Consider the following 27,720-nt stretch of genomic DNA (forward strand, 5'->3'; position numbering starts at 1 on the left):
GGCTTTCACATCTACCTCTTCAACAATCAAAGTACTATGATACAAGGTGCTATAGGCATTGCAGGCCACATATTTCATGATTCCATTCATATGAAACGTCCAGAATAGGCAAATCCTTAGAGACTAAAGTAAATTAGTGGTTGCCAGAACCTGGGGCGTAAGGGAGACTGCTAGTAGCTATAGAGTTTCTTTTTGGAGTGATGGCAGTGTAATGGAATTAGTGGTGATGGTTGTACAACATTGCGAATGTACTAAAAACGATTGAATTGTATGCTACAAAATGGTGAATTAAATACATTGCAAAAAAGTTATTGTTTAATTGTTATCATTCACAAGTAGAAAGCTGAGGATTCAAACAATCCTTATGTTAATCATATTTATATGAATCAAGAAAAGGGAAAATAAAATATTCATGAAAATTAAAAATAACTTCACACACACAACTCTCAGTCTCTACCACAAAATTAATTTTCTTTGTAAAGATAATGCTGAGGTTGGTCAAAGTTTTAGCAAACTATTTGCAGAGTTTTGGAATATGTCTTCAAAGCTGAGTTGAGAATACATGGCATATAATATATATAAGAGAAGAAAGGAACTATTTAACTTGATTCAAATTGTTATTTCTACTCCAAATCATCTTTCTGGATTTTTTCCTTGATATACTTTAAAGTTTAACACAAGGAACATCAAGCAACAAAATTTCTGAAAAGCTAAAAAAATAAATTTAACCTCATTTTGTGTTTACAACATTATTTTAAGGTCATTATTGGTCTAGCCTCATAAAGTTTTATGTTACTGTATGGTAAGTCAAACTCCAAAGAAAACATGAATTAACCATTTTATGTTGATTATTATGGTATGTTTCTTCTAAGATCTTATGTTTCTTAAGGAGATGTTTTACATATAATATATGCATGCTTAATATATACATACATATATAAGTTACATATCATAAATTTCTCCCATTGTAAGTATACAAGTCAGTGATTTTCAGTACATTTACAGTGCTGTGCAACCATCACTACAATCTGTTTTAGAACATTTCATTGCCCTAAAAAGTTTTGTCGAGCCTATTTAACGCACACTTCCGGCCCTGAGCAACAATTGATCTACTCTCTACTGATTTGCTTTTTGTCTCTGTAAATTTGCCTTTTCTGGAATTCCTATAAATGGAATTATACAATAGGCAGTCTTTTGTACCTGGCTTCTTTCATTTAAGTGAAATGTTTTTAAGTCCATCCATGTTGTGGTGTGTATCAGAATTTTGTTCCTTTTTATTAGTGGAAAGTATTACATTGCATGGTATCTGAAATTTTGTTTATTGATACTTTATGATCATTTATGTAGTTTCTAACTTTTAGCTATTACAGATAATGCTGCTAAAATTTTTCATGTATATGTCTCCATGTGTACACACATTTCCATTTCTCTTGGGTAGAGTCCTGCGAAGGAATTGCTGGATCATGCAGTAAGTTTATATTTAATGCTTAAAGAAATTGCCAGACTCGTTTTCAATGATATTGTGCCATTTTACATGTATCAACTGTACAATTACTATAAGGGTTTTGGTTTCACCACATTTTTGCCAACAGTCAGTACTGTCTTTTTTTGAATAGCTATTCTAAAGAGCGTGAAGTGATATGCTGTGTTGATTTTGATTTGCATTTTCATAATGACTAATAATCTTAGTCCATTTGGATTGGTATAACAAAATATCATAGAATGGGTGGTTTATTAACAACAGAAATTTTTTCACACAGTTCTGGAAGCTAGGAAGTCTAAGATCAAGGAGTGGGAGATTTGGTATCTGGTACTAGACCCTTCCTGGTTCATAGGTGGCCATCTTTCCAAAACTTTCTCATTCTCATGTGGCTGCGAGGCAAGGGAGCTCTCTGGGGTCTCTTTTATATGGGTACTAATGGCGTATAAAAGGCTTAATCACCTCCCAAATACCCCACCCTTTAATACCATCACATTGGGGATTAGGTTTGAACATAAGAATTTGTTAAATTACATTCAGTCTATAACCCTAATGATATTCAACATCTTTTTATGCGCTTATTAACCATTTGTATATCTTTGATGAAATGTCTATGAAAATCTTTTGCTCATTTTTCAAATTGGTTATTTGTTGTCTTCTTGTAAGAGTTTTTAAAAATGTATTTTGGACACAAATTCCTTGTTAGAAATATGATTTTGTGAATACGTTCCCACTGTCAGGCCCGGTCTTTTAACTTTTTTAATGGTGACTTTTGAAATATGAAAGTTTTTGGGGCGCTAGATGGCTCAGTTGGTTAGAGCGTGAGCTCTGAACAACAGGGTCACTGGTTCAGTTCCCACATGGGCCAGTGAGCCGCGCCCTCCACAACTAGACTGAAGACAAGGAGTTGCTGCTGAACTGCCTGGTGGGGCAGCTGGGTGGCTCAGTTGGTTAGAATGTGAGCTCTCTCAACAACAAGGTTGCCAGTTCAATTCCCACATGGGATGGTGGGCTGCGCCCCCTGCAACTAAAGGTTGAAAATGACAACTGGACTTGGAGCTGAGCTGCGCCCTCCACAACTATTGAAGTCCAACGACTTGAAGCTGATGGGCCCTGGAGAAACATGCTGTTCACCAATGTTCCCCAATAAAAAATTAAAAAAGAAATATGAAACTTTTTAATTTTGAGGAGGTACAATTTATCAAAATTTTTTTATTATCGAATATGCTTTTGGTGTTGAATTTAAGAACTCTGCCTAGACCAAGGTCACAAAGATTTTTTTCCTATGTTTTTTTCTAGAAGTTTTATAGTCAGCTTTCATGTGTAGATCAATGATCTATTTTGAGTTAATTTTTGTATGTAGGGTGAGATAAGAATCTAAGTTGTTTTTTTTTCATACAGATACCCAATTGACCTAGCACCATTTTTTTTGTTGAAAAGACCACCTTTCTCTATTGAATTTTCTTGGCAGCTTTGTTGAAATTTAATTGACTATAAGTATAAGGTTATTTTTTCTGGGCTCTGAATTTTGTTCTGTTGACTTATTGCATATAATTACCCTAATACCACACTGTCTTGATTATTGAGGCTATATAGTAAAATTTCAAATCAGTAGTATAAATCTTTCAACTTTGTTATTCTTTGTAAAAATTGTTTTGGCTGTTCTAGGTTCTTTGCATTTCCATATAAATTTTAAGATCTGCTTATTTATTTCTACAAAAAGCCTGTAAGGATTTTGATAGAGAATGTTTTGAACTTACAGATCAATTTGGGGAGATTTGCCATTTGACAATATTGAGTCTTCCAAAACATGTATGTGAACTGTCTCTCCATCTTTTTAGATCTTTAGTTTCTTGTGGCAGTATTTTGTTATTTTATTTGTTTTAGTGAGGATTTCTACGCACTGTATAAAGGATTACATGAAAATTCCTCAAGTGCCATTTGTATAGAAGTTCCTATATTAAACTTAGGCCCAATTCCAAATAGTTCAAGAGTCCAAGAGATTTTTCTCAAAGGATGAAAATGGAGTTTAATATACTGACTCAGTGGGATAGAATGAGAATGTATTATAGCTATAGTCTTGATTTAGTGATAAAATCTTTGTATCAGTATTATCAAGACTTGCTTATTCATCTTGAAAATTATGGTCTAAGAATCTAATAGGCACGTTTTTTAAGAAGAATTTTCCCATTGCCTGTTGAATGTGTTATGTTGCTGGATTGCCTCCAACATTTATTTGTACCCCTGCTTCCTGCTTATCCTGAGAAACAAAACTTATTTAGAGAAGGCTTATTGCCTCCTAATGGCTATCTTTTTCTTTTTGACTAATGAGCCTTTGATAACAAAGATGATGACCTAGTCAAATTCCAGAAAGCAAATCCATAAAAAGTAGTCAGGTATATAACAACTACTGGATGGAATCAAAACAGCTCTGCTTATTTCATTTCATTATTGTTAGATTCATACTGCTTCTTTCATAAATGCAGCAGTGATTTTCTGTTGGTATTTAAGCTGCACTGGGAATAAGCCTATTCAAACTCTTCTGATTTGCTCAGAAATCGTAATGTTAAAAAATGGAAAACACCTGTATTTAGCAATGTATAATATGTTACTTGACTACATGTCATGTAATTTGTGTTAACACTTCTAGTAGATAAAAAAAAAATAGTATTTTTTTCCTCCTTAACAAAGGGATTATTAAAAACCTTAAAATCAAGGACCACCTGCATCAGAATCTTCAGGAGGGCTTATCAAAAAATGCAAGTTCCAGACCTTACTCAAGCTTATTGGCTTAGAATAGCAAAGAGATGGTGCCAATAAAAAAGCAATTAAAGAACTATCTACGTGATTCTTATGTACCTCACCATAATGCTAACATCTTACATAACCATAGTTAATCATCAAACTAGGAAATTACCATTAGTACAATTCTATTAATTAAGCCACAGTATTAGGGTATCATTAGTGTTGCCATTAATGTCCTTTTTCTGTTCCAGGATCCCATTTTGTGTTTCGGTATCATGTCTCTTTAATCATCTGCAATGTGAGTTACTTAGTCTTCCCTTATCTTTCATGACCTTGACACTCTTGAAGTGTACAGGTTAGGGTTTTTCTTTTTTGTAGATTACCTTTCCATTTGTGTTTGTCTGAGGGTCTCATAATTATATTGAGTTTATGCATTTTTTTTTTTTTGGTCAAGAATACCACTGAAGTGATGTTCTCTTCTCAGAGCATCGCATGAGATAGATGATTTTTTATTTCTGGGGATGTTAACCAGCATTAGGGAGGTATCTGCTGGGTTTTCCATTGTAAAGTTAAAAGTTTCCATTCTGTAATAATGAATATCTTGGGGGAGATACTTTGCGATTATGTAAATATCCTGCTTCTCAAACTTTTGCCCACTAATTTTAGCATTCTGCAGTGAATATTTCCTGCTTATTACCTGTTTCCTGCTAGGTGTTTGCCTAATAGTGATTTTTCCATTTCTTTCTCTCTCTCTCTCCTTTTTTTTTTTTTTGCATTTAGAAATTAGAATTTTTTGTAAAGAAGAGCTGTTAGTTCTCTATTTGTTAACTTATTTACTCAATTGCTTGTGTCAGTATGGATTCGAAGATACTTATTTTTTTATATGGACCATACTCCAGTACTCTCAGTATTTATTTTGTTGTCATGTGATTTCATCTTTGGACATTAGGAGCTCCTTCAGCTGTCACTTGTCCTTTCAATACGCTCCCATTCTTTTTTGAGCACGTCCTTAGTATCTGGCTCTACAAGATTTCCCAGGATCATCATGTATTTTCTATTCCTCAGCCCTGGAATCAGTCATTTTTTCAAGGAGCCACTAGGCTAATTTTTGAGGCTACTTACAAATATTGCCAAAATTCCTTCCAGAAAGATTGTATAACCAGTTTTTACTTCTACTAGAAGCTTCAGTGGTATTTAAAAACTTTAAGAATTGGCTTGAAACATTTTACTAACACTTCCTTTTATATTTCATTTACAACTTTGTTTGCTGTTAGTGTTGTTATATGTAGTAGCTTCTTTTCTTTAAAATGACAATTCAAAGGAAATGTTGAACTATTTATAAAATTCCCCAGTTTTAAACAAAACAGAAACAAACTCATATAGATACAGAGAACATTTCGATGGTTGCCAGATAGATGGGAGGCTGAAGTGTAGGTGAAAAAGGGGAAGGGATTAAGAAGTACAAATTGGTTGTTACACAGTAATCATGGGGGTGTAGGCTATAACATAGGAATATCATCAATAATATTGTAATAACTACGCATGGTGTCAGATGGGCACTAGATTTATCAGATTGATAGATGGGGGAGGGATTGGGGGCAGGGTGAAAAATGTGAAGGAATTAAGAAGTACAAATTGGTAGTTACAAAGTAACTTGGTAGTTACAAGGTGTTACAGTGGTTTATCCTTTTCCTCAGCCTTACTGTTATTAGTCTATGATAGACTACATATAAACGCTCAGATTTCATTTTCTGTACGGTGATTCTTACATATAGTACTTTCACCTTTATCACTCCTTAGAAGAGACTCATTCTTATTTGAACCATTCAGGACCTTTCATTTCATCATAACCATGTTGAGGAAGTACCTGAAGATTCTGATGGATGACAAATTTGACCAGAGTAAAATTTCTAGACCTTGCTATATGTTGTTACTTCAAAACATGAGGATTTGGACCCAGCTTATAATTCTGATTTAGTAATTTTTTTTATCTCTATGTGGTTTGAAAAAAATTAGTTCTTTAGAGCTGAAATTAGGATCAATCTATTTTAAATCCAGGATCAATTAGGATCAATCTATTTTAAATTTTAATTTAAAATTATTTAAATTAAAGATAAATAATTTAGTAACAGTAATTGCTCTACATTTATTTTGGCAATGTAAGATAGTACTTTCTTTTCGTCTTTAACATAAATATCCATTACAATTGTTATCATAAAAGATAAATAATAACAAATCCTGACCATCAAGTCTTTTACCCTGATATTTGAAGCTGTTTAGTTACTAGTTCCAGTCTAATAAAAGGAGTTGGACTCTCCAGTATAGACCATTTCTGTACTGTAAGGTAATATAGTATTTTGCCAAATCTTTATGAGAACAAAAATGCAGAAATAGTGAACTTAATATTGACTTTGTCCATTAAAAAAATCCATGAAACTTTCTTATAATTTAGGAAATTCTAACCATAATATATTCATTTAATACATACTGAGTCAGCCTTCAATACAGCTTTAAAAAGATCAACCTTTCACAAAATTACTTTTAGGAGCTTGTAATTTCACTTGTTCCCTTTTATGATTTAAAAAACATTATTCCATTTCCTTCCAAATACTTAACCTTCACTATCTCTCTTAGCTATGAAATTCAGTATTCCTAGTCTTTGACATCTTATCTAAACTGATTTCTCCCACCTTTGGAGATAGTTGCATGGTCTGGCATCAGACAAAAAAAAGAGGACTCTTTGATTCCCTAGGATACTGATGTATCTCAAAGCAAAATATCTAGTTAGCTCAATAGACCAAATATTTTAGAATTCTATCACCTAACTTTTATGGGTACATTGAAACTTTTGACATTAGAATCAGTTTTTCTTGGAGTAATATACTTTCCTGATGTTTTTCTTGGTTCAGAAAAATACCTTGAAGAAGGAATGGAAAGGCTTCAAAGTTTATTTAATATCAGATTTTCCATGAAACAATAATTTGATGATTATGTTTCAATAATTTATATACATATTTACATTTGTTTTAAAAAAGTACTTGCATATTTAAAAAGCAGGAGGTAAGAGTGCTTGACAAAATGTTATCGAACAATTGAATATAAACATTAATATATGAATGGTTCAGATGATTTAATGAATCTAAAATTTTAATTAATGTGTCTACCTTGATTACCTTTATGGTAGCCTTCCTATTCAGTGAGAACAGAGGGGGAAAGAAGTAAATTTACTTTTTTCTAAGAAATGCATCAAGAATTCCCCCCACTTAAGAGATATAGTAAAATGTTCCAATCATGGCTTAAGGAGCATTTTGTACTGCTTTGATCATGATGTCTTTGTGCAGATGACCCATGCTAATGGGAGAGTAAGATCAGTACAAATAAATAAGACTCAAAGATAATTCAGATTATCTTTTTAGGTTAGTCATTTCAGTGTTCTGTGATCTTTTGTTTTCTTTTGTGACATGGATAGCCAGGTGCAGCCACAAGATGAGACACAGGAGAAGGTGAGGTCCATCCCTATCAACCAGTCTTCAAAGAAAAACACACACGCAAACTAAACAAAAGACAATCTACTTACTGAAACACTTTGAGAACTTTTTGGACTACAATTTGAAATCATAATAAGGTTAAAATAAGATAATAACTGAAGGATCTTAATCCAACGCTTTACAGTAAGTGATGAGGCGTGAGAGAGTTAGAGCCTATTGGATTTTTCAGAATTAATAATTTAATAATCAGAAGCAATTGAGGAGATCATTCTACATGAAATAGCCAAACACAGAAGGACAAATACTGCATGATCTCACTTATATGAGGAATCTAAAATAGCCCAACTCATAGAAGCCGCTAGTAGAAAAGTGGTTGCCAGGGGTTGGAGAGAGGATAAATTGGGAAGTGTTGGTCAAAGGGTACAGTTTCAGTTGTGCAAAATAAGTTGTGTAGATCTAGTGTAAATTATATATATGTATATGTATACATATATACATATATATACATTTTTGTATATATATATGTATAAATAATAATGTGGGGACACATTAATTGTACACCTGAAACCTGTGTAAGTTTACTAACAATTGTCACCCCACTAAACTTCAGCTTAAAAAAAAAGATACGTATATCAAACCAAATTGTGTATGTGTCTTGAATAATATGATTATAAGTGACACTGCAATATAATGAGATAGAGAAAAATTATTAAATAAATGAGGCTAGGACACTTAGCTATTTTGGATATTAAAATTTAGACCCTTATTTCTACTACTTCAAACTAAATTCCAGACTGAACTTGGTCGAAATAGATGTGGTGGTCTATATTCTCTTTGGGGTGTAAAACTGTATTTAAGCACTAAAGAAACAGAAGAGGTAAACAAATCTATGTTTATCTATCTGTCTGTCTACTGAAGCAGTTGAGAGTTGGAAGGGACTATTTTTTATTCCTAAAAGCAAAGTTTTGTTCTGTGTTCTCGTATAAAGTGGTCAGTTGGGTGTGCTACAAGAGGAGACAAGAGAGGCTCAGGAAAACCATATTTCTTATACTGATAGGTCCCTAGAGAGGGAGTCACTGTATGCCATGCAAGGTCAAGAGGAAGCGCCAGGTTTAGTTAGGTGACAGAAGACAGAAGCAAGGGAAACGTTTAGGACAGAGCCTAAAGGAAAGACAAGGCAGGGTCAGTTTAGAATTGTCCAGTTTGAATAATTTGGGTTTTGGGCTATTGGGTTCTCTCGTTGCCGGGTACCTGGCCCTGGAATGATTTAGGGCAGGGAATTATTGGCTTGGTTGTGTGAGTTAGAGAAAAAGGACGTTGGGGGGTATAAGTTTGGGATTTGTTGGTGTGCATATGAAAGCCGTGTTTGTGGGAAAGTTAATCATCTTTAGGATTTAGCTAGTCTTGGAGGGGTCAGTCTCTCCCTGTGTCTGTAAGGTTTCAAATGCTAGAGCATCAATAACACGAGAAGTAAGAACACGTAGTAGTACTATAATTGGCCTGATGATGAATGGATGCTAAAGAGACAAATACGGAATCTAATTAAAAACAGAACAAGTGGACATACTGTACTAATCTATAAATTCTCTTTTAAAAGGAAATAGAAAAAGAGTACCTGTCAGGCCATGTGTGACTATCTCACTTTATCTACATCCATGTATAAGAGGGATTTTGGGAATTCACAATAACGTTCTCTCTTTTGAATTTATATGTTCCCATGAAATTATGGACTTTGATGGAAATTTTATTAAAAATTGAAGATACACCTGTAGTATTTTTTGTTCTACACAACCTCTTGGAATAATATTTTCCAATAGTTAATATATATTAGCTTATTAATATAAAGACTTAATAGAGAGACATGCATAGGAAAGACATTTAATTTTCATTAGCCTCACACTGATTTCTTTCCCAGTCTTTCACAAGTAGATTAGTGATAAGTCAAAAAAAGTCGAGAACCAAATGATTTCACTCATAGGTGAGATATGAAACTGAAAGCAACAAACAAGGGAAACAAACAAAAACTCATAGACACAGACAACAGTTTAGTGGTTACCAGAGGGTTAGGTGGGGTGGTAGATGAGGGCAAAGGGAGTCAAATATATGGTGATGGAAGGAGAACTGACTGGGTGGTGAGCACACAATGTGATATATAGATGATGTAATACAGAATTGTACACTTGAAACCTATATAATTTTTCTAACCAATGTCATACCAGTAAATTTAATACAAGTTAAAAAAAATGGATTAGTGATCATTTCATGTTGGTCTTACTACATATCATTTTTGATAAGCCATAATAATGGTGTTCTATTATGTGAATAAAGAGACAAGAGTTCACCTTTGATTATTTTGGATAAAGCCTGCACAAGAAAACACTGTATTGTTTGGACTTTGTTATATTTTCAAGAAGCTAAGATTTTAAAAAATGTAATATTCCCAAAGAATTTAGTGTTGGCTGAACATTCAAACTGAAAACCAAGGAAAGCAATTTTACATAAATCTGAGAGCCAGTCAAAATAAAGAGCAATGAACGTTTATCAAATGCTGACGATGTGTATGGACACTTCTTAAATCTTGTTCATTTTTGTTCACCTGAATTATATACTAAACTCCCTTTAATATTAGTAAGCATTTACATATGGATGAGGGAAAGGAAATAGCCTAAGGAAAACGTGAAAATATAATTCAATACAATTTCTATTAATGCATGACTACTTTATGAATTAAATCAAGCTTAAAAAAAAGTTTGACAGAAACTTAAATTTCCACTGAATGTAATTGTTAACTATATGCAAAATTTACCTATTGCCAAAATTTTATAAAACTTCTGGTTTTATAAACTAGCTTCTAGTTCTAGTGGATGTTTTTTGAAAGTTCATGTAATTCTGTGATCTACTTATAATGCAGCTAAACAGAGAAATTGATTAAGTTTCCTTAAGAGTCAGGTTCACAATCAGGGTTGTGATGCATAAAAGTAAAGTATGGTTATGGCTTATAATGAAAATTTATTGTATTCTCTGTTTAATCCCTTATTAAAGACTAGCTACATTTCTTTCAAGTTCTTTAACTTGAGCAGTTAAACTTGTTTCACAATTCCTTTAAACCAAATTGATTCTTAGGATGCTAAAAATAAAACAATGCAAAAATTTCTCTTTAACTTGTTTTTACTAGTTTCAATTTTGCATCACAAATATATAGGAAATATTTGATTTTGTGAAGTATAACACATCAAGCTAAATTAATAATTTTCACACTCTTAATTCCAGGTAGTTCAGAAGTCTTCATTGCTACCCATTAGAGCTCAAATTCATCCTTGTACAGACCATTAACTGATTTGGAAGTTCTATGTGGGAATTAAGAGATTTGAGGACATGTTTTCAAATGTTTAAATAAGTAAATATATATTTTATAATCAGCACTACTGATAAGGCTCTAAAATTTTAACTAGCAAATGATTTCTTCCTTGTAAATTAGTTGCTTCAAAATTAGATATAACTAATGCCACAGATATTTTTATCTTTGATATATTGACAAAAGCCAAGCCACTATGATTTAAAAACATTTCACATTTGTTGAAATCTTTCCCTTTCCCTATTTTTTATATGTATTGTTTCTGGAATTTTCATTTGTTATGTAGCAAGAATTTTATGATAGTGTAATTTCTAACTTTTTCCTCATTCACAATTCTAAAATAGGTACTATTCTTATAGGGGTTGCATATCTTTTATGCTCAGAGATTTTAGAACAGGCTTTTAAAAATCATCTTTTTCTTTTTCTGCAATAATTATACGGGATCTTCTTAATTGAAGACTGTTAACAACATTTATTGTGGTTATTCTCTCATTTGGAGAAATTAAATTACTCTAATTTAACTTTGAAACGAGGTGGTTCCTTAAATGTCCTTGGAACCAAGTAGTTAGCAACATTTATCTGCCTATCATGTTTAATTGTGTAATTCTTCAAACAATTGAACAAACCAATTTGAGATATTTCAAAGTCTGTCAAGGTGATTGTGAAGGAACATATTTATTTTCATGTCCAAATTAGAGGTAATTAAAACATGAAGACTTTGAAATATTAATTGATAATCAAGATGGTATGTCCAAATCAAGGTACAAGTCTAATTTTTATGTACATGACAGTAATAAAAATAACTTTTTGATGTATGTGATCAATAGTTTAGAATACTTAATACCAAGTCATTTGTATTTTTAAACTAATGTAGACATCCACCAAAATTTGAAATTAATTTCAAAGCCAGCTTAGAATAAATGTATACATTAATGTGTCTAAGAAAAGGACTGGAAAAAAGATGAAAGCACAACATAGTTTATGGGAGTGATTAATTATCTAATTAATGTGTTCCTTTTAGAGAAAAAAGAGAACGCTAGGTTGACTGAGCTAAAAATGAAAGTATTAGTATCATATTGAAATTTATAGTAATCCTCTTTCTAACTGTTTTCAAGATGCAGTTTTTTAAAAATTTGAATACAGTTAATTTCTATTTCTGAATTTTATACGTTATAAAACTGCTTTCCATCATCCTGGTAGCATGTAGATCAGACAGATAGGGTTAGATTGGTGAGTCTGGTGTTGTGGTCCAGTTCTTTATTAATAATTCTTGGGACAGAGCGATGATACAAATCCAGTGAAACAGTACGATGCTGGGTTTTTCAAAGCTCTTCAAAAGTTATTTTTTTTTACTAAAACAGCATCGATGCATTTTTTCAAAATATTATGTACCTATGATCTCATCTGCCTCCTCCCCCCATATCTCTATAAGGTAAGGAAGGCAGCGTTATTTTCCAGAGGAAATGATCAACACATTCAGGCTCAGGTGGGTATTTGATTATCATGCAATAAATTAGTGGTAAAACCAGGGCTAGAACTCAATTGTCTTAAATCTTAATTTGTTCAACATTTTTCTCTTACTCTGTGCAATGGCAGCATTGCCTTATAATTTCTTCAGGTGAGGGTGCACTTTCCCAAACAGGTAACTTATGTAGTTACTGGTTCACTCGTTCACTCACTCATTTTTATTGAAGACATAGTATGTGCCATTGTGAAGGTTAAGGACTTGCTCAGCTGATGTTAGTTTCCCACATAAGCTTCGTACTTCATAAGAACTTTAAAGGATGATCGTGATGTTTATTCGGGTATTGCTATTGCTGAGACTCTAATACTTGGTAAATAGGACTAAAATGTTCTTAAAAACAAGAAATTCTGAAAGCTTTAAAAAATAATGTAATTACTTGTAAAAAATACAGAGGTTTAGGTTTTAATTGATCACCATCCTGAGTGCTGGGCCCCCTCCATTCTCTGCAGAATTAACCTCTGTTTTCATAGATAACACATGCCACAGATAATACCCACAGATAATACATGATCCTGTGGGTGTTTCCAAAAATGGCATCATATTGTTGCCTTATAAACTGCCTTTTTATTTAAGCAATATGTTTTGGAGATCTATACATGATAGATGATTAATCTACGTCATTGTTTATCTGTTGCATATACCATAGTTTATGTAACTATTTCCTATTATGGGAATTTAGGTTGATTTCATTTTTTTCCCCTTTATAAACAATGCTTTGGTAAAAAAAAATTATATTTGTTCTCTGGAGTAGATACTGAGCTTCCTAACTGAACTTTTTAATAGATACTGAGAAAATTACCCTCCACGTTGGCTGACCCAATTTTTATGCAGTCTATGAGATTTTTTGTTAACCCACATTCTCCCAAATGTGATATGATACAAAAAATTTGTTTTTGCCAATCTAATGGATGAAAAAGAATTATTATTGTAAAAATTTGCCTTTCTTCAGAATATTTTTATCCAGCCTCTCATTTTTTAACACTTGTGTTCTTACAAATGTGATATCGCTAAAAAATTTTGTTTTGCTAATCTAATAGATAAAAAACAATGTGATTGTTTAATAAAATGTGTATTTCCTTAGAATATATTTCCAGTTTATTGTCCGTTTCTTCTTCTGTGAATTGCCTATTCATACTGTCTGTCCACTTAAAAAAAGACTATCTTTTTATTGTAGATTCTTACAGAATTATTGTAGATTGTAATATTTGTCTATTAATAGCATTGCACATTTTATTTTCCAGGTTTTATCTGTTTATTTGTGGTGTTCTTTCTAAAGAAGTGTTTCATTGTGATGCAGTCAAATTTATTAATCTTTTCATTTGTCAATTTTTGCTTTTTGTAATTCTACTCAAGTTTCATAAATATATTTTCCTATATGTATATTTTTTTGATCTTTAACCTAACCAGACTTTTTTTTGTAGTGCTATGAGATTGGTATTTGACTTTATTATTTCAAACCAAAATACTTTTTAAAAATTAATCTTTTTATTTTGTTATAAATTGAAACTTACAGAAAAGATGCAAAGATACAACATCCCAATATATTTTTTACCTGGTTTCCTCTAATATTAACATCATACATTGTATATTTGTCAAAACTAATTAATTTCAACAGTAATTACAAACTCTATTCAAGTGTCACTAGTTTATCCACTTACGTTCTTTTTCTGTTCTGGGATCCCACTGCATTAATATTCATGTTTACTTACTCTCCTCTGATCTGTGATAGTTTCTCTTTCCTTGTTTTTCATGACCTTGATAGTTTTGAAGAGTATTAGTCAGATATTTTCTAGACTACCTCTCAACTTGGGTTTGTCTGATGTTTTTCTTGTGATTAGACTGGGGTTATGTGGTTTGGGGAAGTACGCCACAGAGGTAACGTGTTTTTCTCATTACATTGTATCAGGTGGTAATGATATCAACATGACTTATCACTGGTCATGTTAACTTCGATCACTTGAAAAAAGTCATGTCTGCCAGGTTTCTCCCCTGTGAAGTTACTACAGTATTTGATCTTCTATTCTCTGTTCTTTGGAAGCAAGTCATTAAGTTCAGTCCATATTCAAGGAGTGAGGAAAATCCATCTCTTGGAAGGAAGTATCTATACACATGATCTGAAATGCTTCTGTAAGAAAGATTTATTCCTTCTCTCAGATGCAGCTATTTACCCAATCATTTAATTATATCAATATAGACTCATGCACTTTTATTTTATACATTAGGTTATAATCCAATAATATGTTTTGTATTTTGTCTGCTCAAATTGTTCCAGCTTTGGCCATTGGGAACTTTCAGATTGGCTCCTGATAATTTTTTATTGTTGTTTTGAGGGATCATGTTAAATTAAAGGGAATATATATATATATATATATATATATATATATATATATATATATGTCATTGATTTAAAAAAAGCTCAAAAGTAATAGCATATACAAATATACTTATTTTCCTAACATTGACATTTTGTTTTGAAATACTTAGGACTCACAGTGATATATTAGACATTTAGTTTTTCAGGATTATTTTATATTTGGCAAATCTCTTTATAAAGTTATATTAACTTATTACAGCCTAATTATATTTTAGTGAAAGAGTGCCAAATGGTGAATGACTTGTCCACTATATATAAAGGTTGGTAAATTAAATTAAAAATATTCACAAACAAGATAAAACATAGGAAACAATGTTGCTTATCAACTGCACAATTATTTGGTTTTAAATAAGTGAGGATGTGTAGAATATATTAAAACAAAAGTGACCATTACTCAAAAATTATTTTTTCAGAATTTTTTGAAAATCTCTAACCTTTGAAATTGCATTCCAACAATATGTATAAAATAAGAGTAATTGAATAACATATGTTTGAGAATGTTACGGGCTTGAAACTGGGTCCTGAACATGAATATATGCTATGTGGTCCAATGTACTAAGATTTATAATTTGCTGGGTTCTAAGAGACAACCTTTCAGATAATATTTAAGAGATTTGATGATTTCTCTTTCTACTTCAAACAGTAGATCTGTCATCATTAAACTGTTTTCTAATAAGTATAGCAAGCCATAATAATAGCAATAATAAAATTTGCAGCATTATAGAGTAAATGATATTCCCTTTTGAATAATATATTTTTTTGTTATTATTTGCTATTAATTAATCTATATGGGTACTTAATGGAAAGACAAAAGGCATGTTAGTGTCAACCAGCTTACCCTGAATCTCAGTTTATCTATCTGAAAAATACAGATCTAATACCTAGTTTGCATGGTTTTGTAGGTATTAATTAGATAATATGTTAGAAACATCTAGCCTTAAGCTTGGCACATAAAAATAGATCCACACATGTTAATTCCTTCCTTTTCTACTGCACCATATAAAATTTGTAAAAATGAAAGTGTTTCATAGTCTATTGATACAGTTTTGTTTTAGAGTTAAGCTATTAGCTGAGTAGAGTTATTTATAGCATATTCCTTGTATTTGACCTACTTAGCTCACTATGAACACCTATAAGGAATCAATAAAAACAGAGTGACGCAGTCCTTATGAGACCTGGAACTAACGCGTGGATTAGTCTTTCCTCCCAGTTGCGGTCTGAGAGTCTTGGTGGCTGTGCGCTGGCTCACTAGCGCCTTGAAAGCAGGTGAACCTGTAGCCCTGAGGAGGAGGAAGTAGACACTGACCCTGATCCGTGGCAGGTGTTTAGGTCGGTTGATGCAGCAGATTTCAAGGCTAAGAGAGGAACACTGCTTCTGATCCTGCAGGAAAAAGCAGGAAAAACAACAACACCTAAACATGGAAAATATCCCCCAGGAAATCAAAGGAGGGGAGCAGGCTCCAGGGCAGAATGAAGATGCCTGCCCTTTGGGAGGTGGTGAAGGCCAGGAGCCTGGAGGAAATATTAGAGGGGACTGGGCTCCACCTGCCCGGGAGTTTAGAGAGGATATGCCCAACAGGCTTGTTGATAACATTGGCATGATTGATGGAGATGCAGATGATATGGAACGGTTCATGGAGGAGATGAGAGAGCTAAGGAAGAAAATTAGAGAGCTTCAGTTGAGGTACAGTCTGCTCATTCTTACAGGCGAGCCCCCGCACCATGACCATCGCGATGAGTTTTGCCTTATGCCCTGAATGCTAAGGTTATTAGTCATAAACCTCCTGCTTCCCTCATTGCATTTTCTTGATGTACTTATTACTGTGAACCTTTGGTGTTCTGTCATTTTTCTCATTGGAGATTTCATTTTGACTTAGTCTATAACTTTTTCTGTCAGCAGGGAAGTTTCATCAACTTGCATGGAAAGATGTTTAATAAACATCGTAAATAAAACGGTTTAAAAAGCAAAAAGAATCAATAAAAACGAAAATTCCATAGGAGTTATTTTTTTCTTTACATTGGGGCAAATGCTTACGATTGGCTGGGAATATTATAACAACCAACTTTATATTATGTGTGATATAAAGATATGCATTTATGGTAGATTTGATAGATTTGTTAAAGTTGTTTCTATTATTTGGAGATTATTAACATGGGATGAAAATAAGATCTTTCTACAAAATTAAAGAGCTATGTTAAAAAAGTAAAACAGGAAATGATGTGGACATGGGACCAAGATACAACCCTCAGGGCAATGACGGTAAATTACAGAGTATTTTACTTCTTAATAAAATGGCTTTTTTCTATTTACGGTAAGCTCATGCCATAATTTCTTATATATTTTTTCTTTCCCTACAAGCAATGTGTGTTTTGTAGATTTAACTGACTTGTAAATTGAGGAGCTAGTCACTCTCCTCAGCATATGTTTACATTCCTTCTAGGTTATCTAATTTGTTGGCATATAATTATTTAGAATCGTCTTTTATGATCCTACGTATTTATGTAATATTCAGATAATTCAGTGCATGACTGAAGTCAATGTGAAGACTGTTTTACCGCCAGTTTTTCCTAGGTTACAGGCTTTCACATCTTAATCACAAATACAAGTCCTCCAAATTGTGCTCTCTAATTCCAAGAGGCTGTCAGAAGTGTAGTTCAGTCTCTCAACTGGATCAAATCAGCTTAGTACAGCAAGTGGCCTCTAATCTGCACTCACCTGTTTGGTTTTCAGTCTGCTTTTGCCCAATAATTCCTTACTGTTTCATTGGCTCTTCTATGCTTTTAGAAGGATGTTAGGTATAGTTCACCTAAATTTTTAAAAAAGTTAATATAAGAGATTTTAGAGTTATTTGTGGGAGGGTTGGTCTGAATTACCTAGTCCACCATTACAGAAGTACATGTACCTCTTCAATTGCAATTAAAATATATCATTAGGTGGTTCTTTGCAGGAAAACATGGACATAGAATCAAAATTTTATTCTGTATTGAAAATTAAAAACATATCCCTATGGCTATTTTTTGCTTGTTTGTTCAAATGAAGTTCTATTTTCGCTCAGAATGTCTGAATGGGTGAGTACATGTAAATTTAAAGCTTTACAGAAATCTATATTTATGGTAAATAGTTAACTTTTAAGGCAAAGCATTAATGAGTATATAAATGACCATGCTGTTCTGATAGAAATAAAATTTATAACTCCTGTCTAAAAATTTGAGGTAGATTTGAAATCTCCTTTGCTCCAAAACTTTTAAAAGATGAAATAATGTTAAGTGTCAGAAATAGCATTGTAGTAATTAGGTTATGTTTAATAAGATTTAAGAGTGTAGTTCTTATCCAAGGTGTATAATTTGATTTTACATTTTCGATTTGACATTGTAATCATCCATGTGCCTTGTAATTAAAATATCAGTCATGATAGACTACTATAAAAAGATGTATTTAGTAATGTATTTGTTTTTAAAATTTTTAAGAAATAACTTTATAATTTACTTTATAATATTTATAGGTATAGATGTAATAAGTAAGAGTGAAAGAAATATTTCCTTACATGGATGTGTGAGGGAATCCTATTCATTAGCTTTTAGAGGGAGAGTATCTTTAAATATAACTTCATCATTTATTGCCAATGATGTGCTCCTTTGTTCCCTCTCCTGGGTTACATTGTTACCATATATTTAGATTTCAACAGGGTTTTATGTGATTATATTTGTTTTCATTAGCAGAAGTGATTCTACTGATGGTCACATGGTGCAGAGGCAAGTAAGTGAGAAGTATTTTGTGTAGGAAAGGGTTTCAGTATCGGTCAAGTTGCCCTGGTCATAGTACCTCTGTATATTATGTACTTCCAATGGGGACCAAATGAGCCGGGAACCAAGAAGGGCATAAAAAGAAAACACTAGCAAGTGAGAGTAATTTGGTAAAAGCTTAGTCAGTACATATTTAGGCATGAAGGCAATATTTGCAATTTAAACACTCTAAAACCCATTTTTTAAAAATAGCAAAACATTTGCCTTTTATTGTTCAGAAAAAGTATTGAGTTAAAAACATTTTTTAAAATTTTATTTATTTTTTTTATTAAAGTTTTTTGGGGTGACAATCGTTAGTAAAGTTACATAGGTTTCAGGTGTACAATTCCGTAATACATCATCTATATATCACACTTTGTTAAAAACATTTTAATCCTATATTTTATGGATAATGTGATTTCTATAGGTCTGAGGAGGGCTTTCAGAACCAGGTACTACTATGATGGAACAATCTGAATCTCTATAGGGGAAAAGGGACAAGAGTGTTAGAGGTCTGAAGAAGGAGTTAGAGGAAAATATGTAGCAAACAGGGAGGAGAAATGTTTGCAAACAGCTATGGATAGTACAATAATTAGCAAAATATATGAAAAAGCAAGAAGATTAGAGAAATGGGGGCATCAGATTTGTGTGTTGTTTTTGAAGAAGGCTGTAGAGGAATAAGGAATACCAAAGGCAAAGGAATATGCCAGTAGAGCCTACAGGGCCGCTGTATTTGCAAACTGCATCTACTTTTTCAGGAGTATAGAAAAAGAAAGGATAGCATAGATAGTGAATAGAGTGAATTTGTGACTTATGGAAGTAGCTAGATGCTTGATTGTAGAAAGTGGGGTTTCATCACTGTTAAAGGAAAGCCACGGTCAGAACTACAAATGTGTTTTCTTTTTTCTACCCCCTTCCAAAACTTGGCCCTTGGCTTCTCTTTGAAGTGTTGTGGGGAAAGAGTGTTGTCGAAAAGGTAGGAGACCAGGCGTTTGAACCCAGGGTCTAATTCTCGTTCACCAAAGAAGTGACATGTCAACCTCTGAATGGTAGTTTTTTCTATAGCTATAAAGTAGAAATAATAATAGTAACTATACTACTATTTTAAGGGTTGTTTTAATATAAGCTGAAATATTTTTGAAAATGCTTTGAGAGATATATAAAATGTAAAGTTTCATCTTATTAAATACTTATGAAAAGCAGTATTTATAGAATCTCGGCGATATAAATGTTAAGCTATGGAAGGATGAGATGGGAACCCATCTTGCTCACTTCATATTCTCCATCATGGATAAAACATGGCAGTTTTTCAATAAATATTCACTATATTAGAAGGGTCACCAATAAGGTGAATGAAGCTTCTGTGCTTGATAGTCCCTTCAGCCTGATTCTAAAGAGTGGTTAACGTCTCTGCTGCATAATATGTAGTTATTGAGAAATCCAAGCATTTATTTATTTATCTGCTATTGATTTTGTCCTCACACACGCACATGCAAGCAACGTCTTTAATAAATACTCGAGTAGAAGCTGGGCATCGTTGTGATGTTGCTGCTGCTAGTCTCTCATCTCTAGATCCTTGTTTAAATGGTTCACTAGGTTAGGTCAGGCCTTCCCAAAATAATCTCTCTTTTGATGAACTTATTAATTAGGGACCTTAATTACATGTAAAACAGTCTCTTCACCTTTGCCACATAATGTAACATAATAATGGGAGTTATATCCCTTCATGTGTTTGGTTAGGAGCAGTTACAGGTCCTGCCCATACTCAAGGGGAAGGAATTACACAAAGATGGGTGCCATCTTACAATTCTTACCATAGTATTGGTATGGTTTTGTGTCTTTCATTGTTAATAATGTTAACAAACAAGAACTTCTGTGAACAAAAACTTGAGAAGTTCTTCTTTGTGAATGCATGAAACTTTTGCATTAGAATGTTCAGACTAATTCTGTCATCTTTTAGATTCCACATAGAACATCGACCCAGAAGAAAAAAAGAAATCAATTTAAGGAAAAATGCAGATGAATAAAAATATTTAGAATAAAACAAATGGTAGTGTTTACCTTGCTCTCTAATAGGTTCTAGCCTTTTTGGTTCACTTGGTAGAAAGCAGGAGATAAGAGTTCTTGAAACATTCTTGGTTTTGCATGTTTTGAAACTTAAATCTGATGATCATTTTAAAGGATCGGAATTTCAACTGAAGTCAATCAGCAAAATAGAAGGAGAGCTGGAGTTGCATACGGTATGGTGAACTTTACTTATATTTTATTGATGATCACAGCCACTAAGAAAAGGTATTGGGTACTTATAAAATGTTTTTACTCTGTGTTTAAGAAAATACTTTTGTATATCTTTGGGTAAAGAAAGAAGTCATTGGAGGCCAGATCAGGCGAGTAGGGAGGGTGCTCCAATACAGTTATTTGTTTACTGGCTAAAAACTCCCTCACAGACAGTGCTGTGTGAGCTGGTGCATTGTCGTGATGCAAGAGCCATGAATTGTTGGTGAAAAGTTCAGGTCGTCTAACTTTTTCACGCAGCCTTTTCAGCACCTCCAGATATTCCAATTGGTTAACTGTTTGTCCAGTTGGTACAAATTCATAATGTATAATCCCTCTGATATCAAAAAGGGTTAGCAACATCATTGCAGCAAGTTTGTGAACTTAACTGTCAGAACTGGTACAATCCTCTTGGATGAAAGTAAAGGACAGAAGTACATTGTGTATTTATTAAATTGATTTCTATTGATTTAAATTTGGACAAATCTCTGAATAAGATTTCAGGAACACCCCAGATCACATGTTGTCTTTATATTGTATGATTTTCTTATTGCTGCTCATTAGGATGTTTTAATTAGTTTCTCTTCTAGTATAATCATAGAAAGGCAAATAATAATGTTTAATGATAATGTTAATAAAACAGAATGGGTAGAAGTCTTTTTTCTGACTAGATTCAGAGTAGATGTCTTCAAGACAATCTGGATACTTCTGTTTGAAAATGTTTTATGAAACTTTCTGAGATATTTTCATAGAATGCCTCTGAAATATGCCTTTTAGCATTATTTGTTTGTGGAGCTCTGAAGAATTCATTAATATTTTTAGGCTTTCTATATGCTGGTTTCATTTCCACTTTTCAGATTGAGTTACTCAAACTGCATAGTTAACATGGTTTGTCTAAAACTGAGTAGGCAGTAGAAGTGTTGAAATGTAAGCTTTCAGCAACAAATTATGTTTTTTCACTATAAATGAATATTTCAGTATACGATGATACTTTACTTCAGGCAACAGAATTTTATTTAAACTTTCAATATTCATAAGCTAAACACAAAACCTCCTATCTGTTACTTTTAAAAAGTAAAAAAGTAATCTTAAGAAATATGCTTTATGGAGATAGTCTACTCATTAATTATTTTAAAAGTGAATAATATCCTGACTCTATGGAGTCTTGAATTTCTTCCCAATGCTGTGACCTAATATGAGCTAAGTGGTACATACTTTTTGATATCATAGATACTTGCTAAAGAGACTCTAAGAGATGATCTAAGCTCTTTCCTTATCTCTGGGTAGATTATGTCTAAACTGTTTTAGCGATAGTTTTTGCCATCGTAAAAAACATTGCTTAAGTTTTCATTTTTTAAAACCTCTAACTAAAGTAACCTCTTTATTCATTGTTTCAAGGAAGCAAATACAGGGTGGCTCTCTAGCCTCCATAAAATTGTAATTTGTTATAATTAGTTTGTAGTTAAAAGAACTTTCTAAGGAGATGCAGTTTTTTTTTAAAATATTATCTGTCAGTAATTTCAGTGACTAGAAATTATTCTACCCTGTCAAAATAGGTAGGCTGTATCACAAACATAATACAACAATAATAGTAGTGACAAAAACCTACTACTTTCCTTTTCTTCCAAATCCCCTTGTTGTCTCCCTGCATTGTTCACCATGGACATCTTGACCGATAGTTAATCAGATTTCTGTATGATTTGCTAGTTAGGTGAAGGCCTGTATAGTTAAAATCGAAACAGTATATTGTAGCCTCGGCCACAGTGGGATCTTTAAAACAATATGCATATTTTAAAATTTAGCTCTAGGCCTTAGTACATCCATATTCCAATTTCTTTGCCCAGGAATCGAACCAGTGAACATGTGCTTAGTAACAATTACCTATTGGTCCCTAAACTGACAAACCGTTATTTATCTGTGTATGTCTTGAATAAAGCTTCTTGGAAGTATCTATTGTGTTTTGAGGTGGATATTAATGAAAGACTAGTTTATAAGGATAATTGTTAGGTTCACAGAATGTTTCTCTTTAATTTCCAATTGAGAGGAAAGATAGGTGTGAATCTGGTAGTGTTGGTAGTGTGTTGCTCTCTCTGCTCCGCTGTGTGTCTCGGTGAGGGTTCCGTAGCGAATCTGGTATTTTGCTGTTGCAAATTAGATGAGGAATACAATATCATGTTACTCCTCATAATACCTCACTTGCCTTTTAGGAATTTCTTTATAACAGTTTGTTTTAATTATTTATGTACTCTTTCGTTTCTGAAGCGACTGAAACAATTTTTAAAATCCTAGAACTAAGTTTTCCAGAGGAAAAAAAACCACTTAGTAAACCAATTTAAGAGAAATAGGAGTACCCACTAATGAAATATCCCCCAAAACTGAAGTGAAGAATAAGTTTATCTTGGCTCCTTTTGTGCTTACACTCATTCATTTTTTTTTTTTTTTGGTGGCTTGGTGTTAGTATTTCATTTTCTCTATGCGGTTATTATAGGTGCCTATTTCCCACCATTTTTGTTCTTTTTGGGTTCTTGCTTTACCTTATATTTTCATTTTTAAAAATTTGATTTTTGAGGTGACATTAGTTAATAGTTATATAGGTTTAAGTGTATAATTCTATACTACATCACATATATATTGTATTGTGCCTTCACTACCCAAAGTCAAATCTCCTCCGTCACCGTATATTTGACCCCCTTGCCCTCTTCTATCTCCCCCATCCTTTCCCTCTGGTAACCACTAAACTGTTGTATGTGTCTATGAGTTTTCAGTTGTTTGTTAGTCTTGTTCATTTGTTGCTTTCAGTTTCATATCCCTCAGGTGAGTGAAATCATATAGTTCTCAACTTTTTGCTTTACTTTTTAAAGGCCATGTGTTAAGTTGTGATATAATATTGTGATTATTGCATCCTATGAGAATGTAATATTATCTAATACTTCTTTTAACGTATTTGAATCTAGACTTAATCCTTATTCGTGGAGAAAAGATATAAAGTGGAGGAAAATGTAAGTTATGACTATTTAGTTCAAGGAGGTGGCGTCCTGGAAACTGTGGCCTGCAGGTAGTAGTACGGAAGGGGAAGCAGGAAACTCGCTTTGAATATATGATCATATTATCTCTGTTGCAGGGCATTACAAAGTTGCAGAAATAATAATATTTTGTTTTGTCTGTATATCATTGTTTCAGTTTGTTTCCAGAGATGTTGATAAAACAATATAATCTTGTCAAATTATTGCTATACTGTAATACGAATTTTTTTGACGGCTGCTGGTTTAGTAAGAGACCTTGATATATATGTAGAACTGTGGAGGCTGTATATTTCGTAATTGTATACATTTTTCATTAATAGATTCTTACAACATTGCTTTTCAACCTACCAAGAAATTTTCTGAGGCAAAGGAACATGATCTTGAGGGTCATTTCTCAGTTCGATTTGCTTTATTGCACTAATGAAATGTTAGGCTGCATTCAGGAAGTATTTTTAGTAGTGGCTATGGTTAATTAGACATAGAAAAATTGGAAACAAGAAGCTCTGGAACTCTAAATCTGATTCTTCTTTTTTGATCTTGCATGTAACACTGTTTTCTTAATAAAATACATGAGCGTTTTGGCTGCCTCTGTCACTGTCTTAGTCCATTTGGGCTGCTGTAACAAAAATACCATAGATTGGGTGCCTTAAAAACAACACAAATGTATTTCTCATAATTCTGGAGGCTGGGAAGTCAAAGATCAAGGAATTGACAGATTCAGAGCCTGGTGAGAGCCCACCTCCTGGTTCAGAGTGCTGTCTTTTGGCTGTGTGCTCACATGGCAGTGGCGGCAAGGAGGTCTGCGGAGTCTCTTTTATAAGGACACTAAATCTCATTCATGATAGCTTTGCTTTCATCACCTTATGACCTCCCAAGGCCCCCCCTCCCCTTTAATTACCCTCACACTGAGGATTAGGTTTCAACATAAGAATTTTGAGGGAACACAGGCATTCAGTCTACTGATATGACCATGTCACAAACGTTAGAAGTAATATGAACAGACTAGTTGAGGGATATAAGTGATAAATGTCTATTAAAAAAACCCATTTGAGCAGTGTTATTGAAATAATACCTAAACATTACCTGGGCTGGCAAATATTCAGACCAGCATTTGTGTTTAAACTTTGGTATAAATTGTAGAATGTTGTTGATACAAGGTAAAATTAGACATTTCCTATCTAATGAATAAACCAATCAGAAAGCATTTTTAGAATTTGTAACCAGAGATAATGGTGCATGAAGGAGCCATTATATCTTCCATTACAGTGCCTTCGTGTAAATAAACTCCCTCTAGTATATTTAGAGGCTAAGATATCCATTGCTAGACCAAATTAGATCACTTAAATGTTTAGTTCCTATTTGAAAACAGCCTTTTAAAAAATAATATTGCTCTTTCAAAAATATAATGTAGAAAGATAATGACAATATAAATGGGAAACATTTATTGTCTAAATTTAGTGGTGATTTTTTCCCTATTTGGTCTTTCAATTTTTTTTTAGGGGAATGAGTTGCTAGAAAATTATGTAGTTCCCTATTGCTTTTATGGGCAAAGTTAAATCTTTTAGCTGACCTGCTGTTCATGTTCATATGGATTTCTTTGTGTACACATTTGTTTTCATGTGTTTGAAGTTTTGAGAAACAGCGCAACACTAAAAAATTCTATTTAATGTTTAGACATTTATTTCACTTTAATGAATATACTACAATGAAAATTTGAAATATATTCCTAGCAAAGTATTGTATGACATTTAATATGCAGATTATTTCAAAAACTGAAGAATGTATTTCTGTAAGCAGAATTGGAGCGTAACTGAAATCATCCTATGAAAAACGGGTTTAATCCAAAAATAGTAGCAGCTTTTGATCAATGCTACTGTGATAAGTTCATAGAATGAGCACATTTTCCCATTGCAATTAATGATAAATGAAATAATCACGCACTTTAACTTTTCAAAAGATGTCGTTTTATTTTACTTTTCAGGATCACATACTATCTGAGAGGCTATGTATTATAATGATGACAAAAGTAGAAGGTTAATATTTTAGCCTGGTTTGTGGCATGGATAAAGTCGTATTTTGAATTCAGTCACTTATGCTGCTCTGTATCACTAACTAAATATGACATCTATGTTCTAATCCTGGTTGAATTATTTGTTTATGTAGTTAAATTCATTGTGTAAAGTGGCAATGATTTTCACAGAAAGAAGAAATAGAAAACAAGGTAGGTGGAGTCCCATGAAAAAGAAGCATGTTTGAATATTGGTTTCCCCATTCATGTTGGATCTGGGGATTTCAATAAAAGGCTGAATATATGGTAGTAGATACTTTGGACAACTAAATTCTCAAAAAAGGTCCAAGTTCTTAGGCATTTGACAGATGGAAAGGAACCTTTATTTTTATGAGTAAACCACAATTTAAGTATACAATTTAAGGATTTTTCACATATAATATTGAGCCATAGAAAATTTGTTTGTGTAATTTCAGTGGTTGTATTTGAGGTAGCTAGATAAAACTAGAAAGAGTCCAGCGGCCATCTTTTCAGTATAGTTTGTATGTTGGTGTGTAATGAGCATCCAAATATTTGCACTTTCTTTGTTCAAATTCAAGTCTTTCTGTGGAAAACTCTTAATATAGCCTCTGAAAAGCTATCATTTGGCAGGACATTGTTTTATTTAAATGACACTATTTGTGATTTTTTTGGCCTTACCTGCAAATAAACATGCATGCTTTCAGATATTTAAAACTTCAATGTTAAAAAACATCAAAATAATAAAAAAGGACAAGCATCATTTACTTGTGATATAGGCAGACCTGAATTGAGATAAAAAGCTGTATTCATCAAACAGTAATTGCTAACAATAAAATATTTTTGAGAATATCAAAATTAACATGTAGTTTTCTCATGACAAATATTGTACCAAAGAAAATTTTAGAAGCTTTGAAATGATACTCTTTGTTAGAGTGCCAGTTCTTTTGGTATGTATTTCCTTTTGTCACCTGGGGCAATTTTTCCAACACGTAACACATGTGATTTTTTTTTCCCCTGCATTTGGAATAATCAGCTTTTCCCTGTGCTCATTAAGGGGAAAAAAAAACTGCAGCCAAGGTATTAACACAAAGCAAGGTATTAACAGTGCCCAATCTCTACCAAATACCAAGTTCCTTTGTCTATTACCTAATTAACATACTTTAATGAGTTCACCAAGTTTAATGAATACTCCATGTAAACTAAGCACTTTCTACCTCCTAGATTAATCTGACACCTGATGTAACAGATCTGGCTAGATATTATGAATAATTCATGAGCTAGTATTTCTCAAATAACAAATAATGAAGAACATAAAACATTTTATATGGAAGGAGTTCTTAAAGATTTGCTATATACTTACTTGAACACAGTATAATTCTTTCCAGCATCTGTTGAAAGGCATGTTCTAGTTAACAATAGCTTGAAAGAAACAATATAATTTATGTAAATATATTTCTGTTCATAATAATGATTTTAAAAATGCAATGAGTCTTTTAATAGTAAAACTGCTTATAAGTTATATTCTATAAATAGACTGTTAGTTACTTTGACAGTATTGGGTTAGTCTGCAAAGTCTTTTTTGGTTTTATGATGTGAATAATAAACATTTCTTTCACAAAAAATTGACTTTTTGAACTGTTGAGG

General features: G+C 32.8%; 2 protein-coding genes across 7 annotated transcripts in view; both read left to right on the top strand.

Moving 5' to 3' along the window:
• Positions 1 to 27,720, top strand: part of SLC4A10 (solute carrier family 4 member 10) — a 255,985-nt gene that overhangs the window by 6,202 nt on the left and 222,063 nt on the right. The gene's annotated exons all lie outside the window — the stretch shown is intronic.
• On the top strand, positions 16,386 to 16,724 carry BEX5 (brain expressed X-linked 5). The gene has a single exon (XM_019727292.2). The coding sequence runs from the start codon at positions 16,386 to 16,388 to the stop codon at positions 16,722 to 16,724; it is 339 nt and encodes a 112-aa protein (XP_019582851.2).

Source organism: Rhinolophus sinicus, linkage group LG01, assembly GCF_036562045.2.
Source record: "Rhinolophus sinicus isolate RSC01 linkage group LG01, ASM3656204v1, whole genome shotgun sequence".
NCBI lineage: Eukaryota > Metazoa > Chordata > Mammalia > Chiroptera > Rhinolophidae > Rhinolophus > Rhinolophus sinicus.

Bases quoted from the DNA above. Each gene is read 5' to 3' on its own strand.
- BEX5 (XM_019727292.2), top strand. From the start codon at position 16,386: ATGGAAAATATCCCCCAGGAAATCAAAGGAGGGGAGCAGGCTCCAGGG.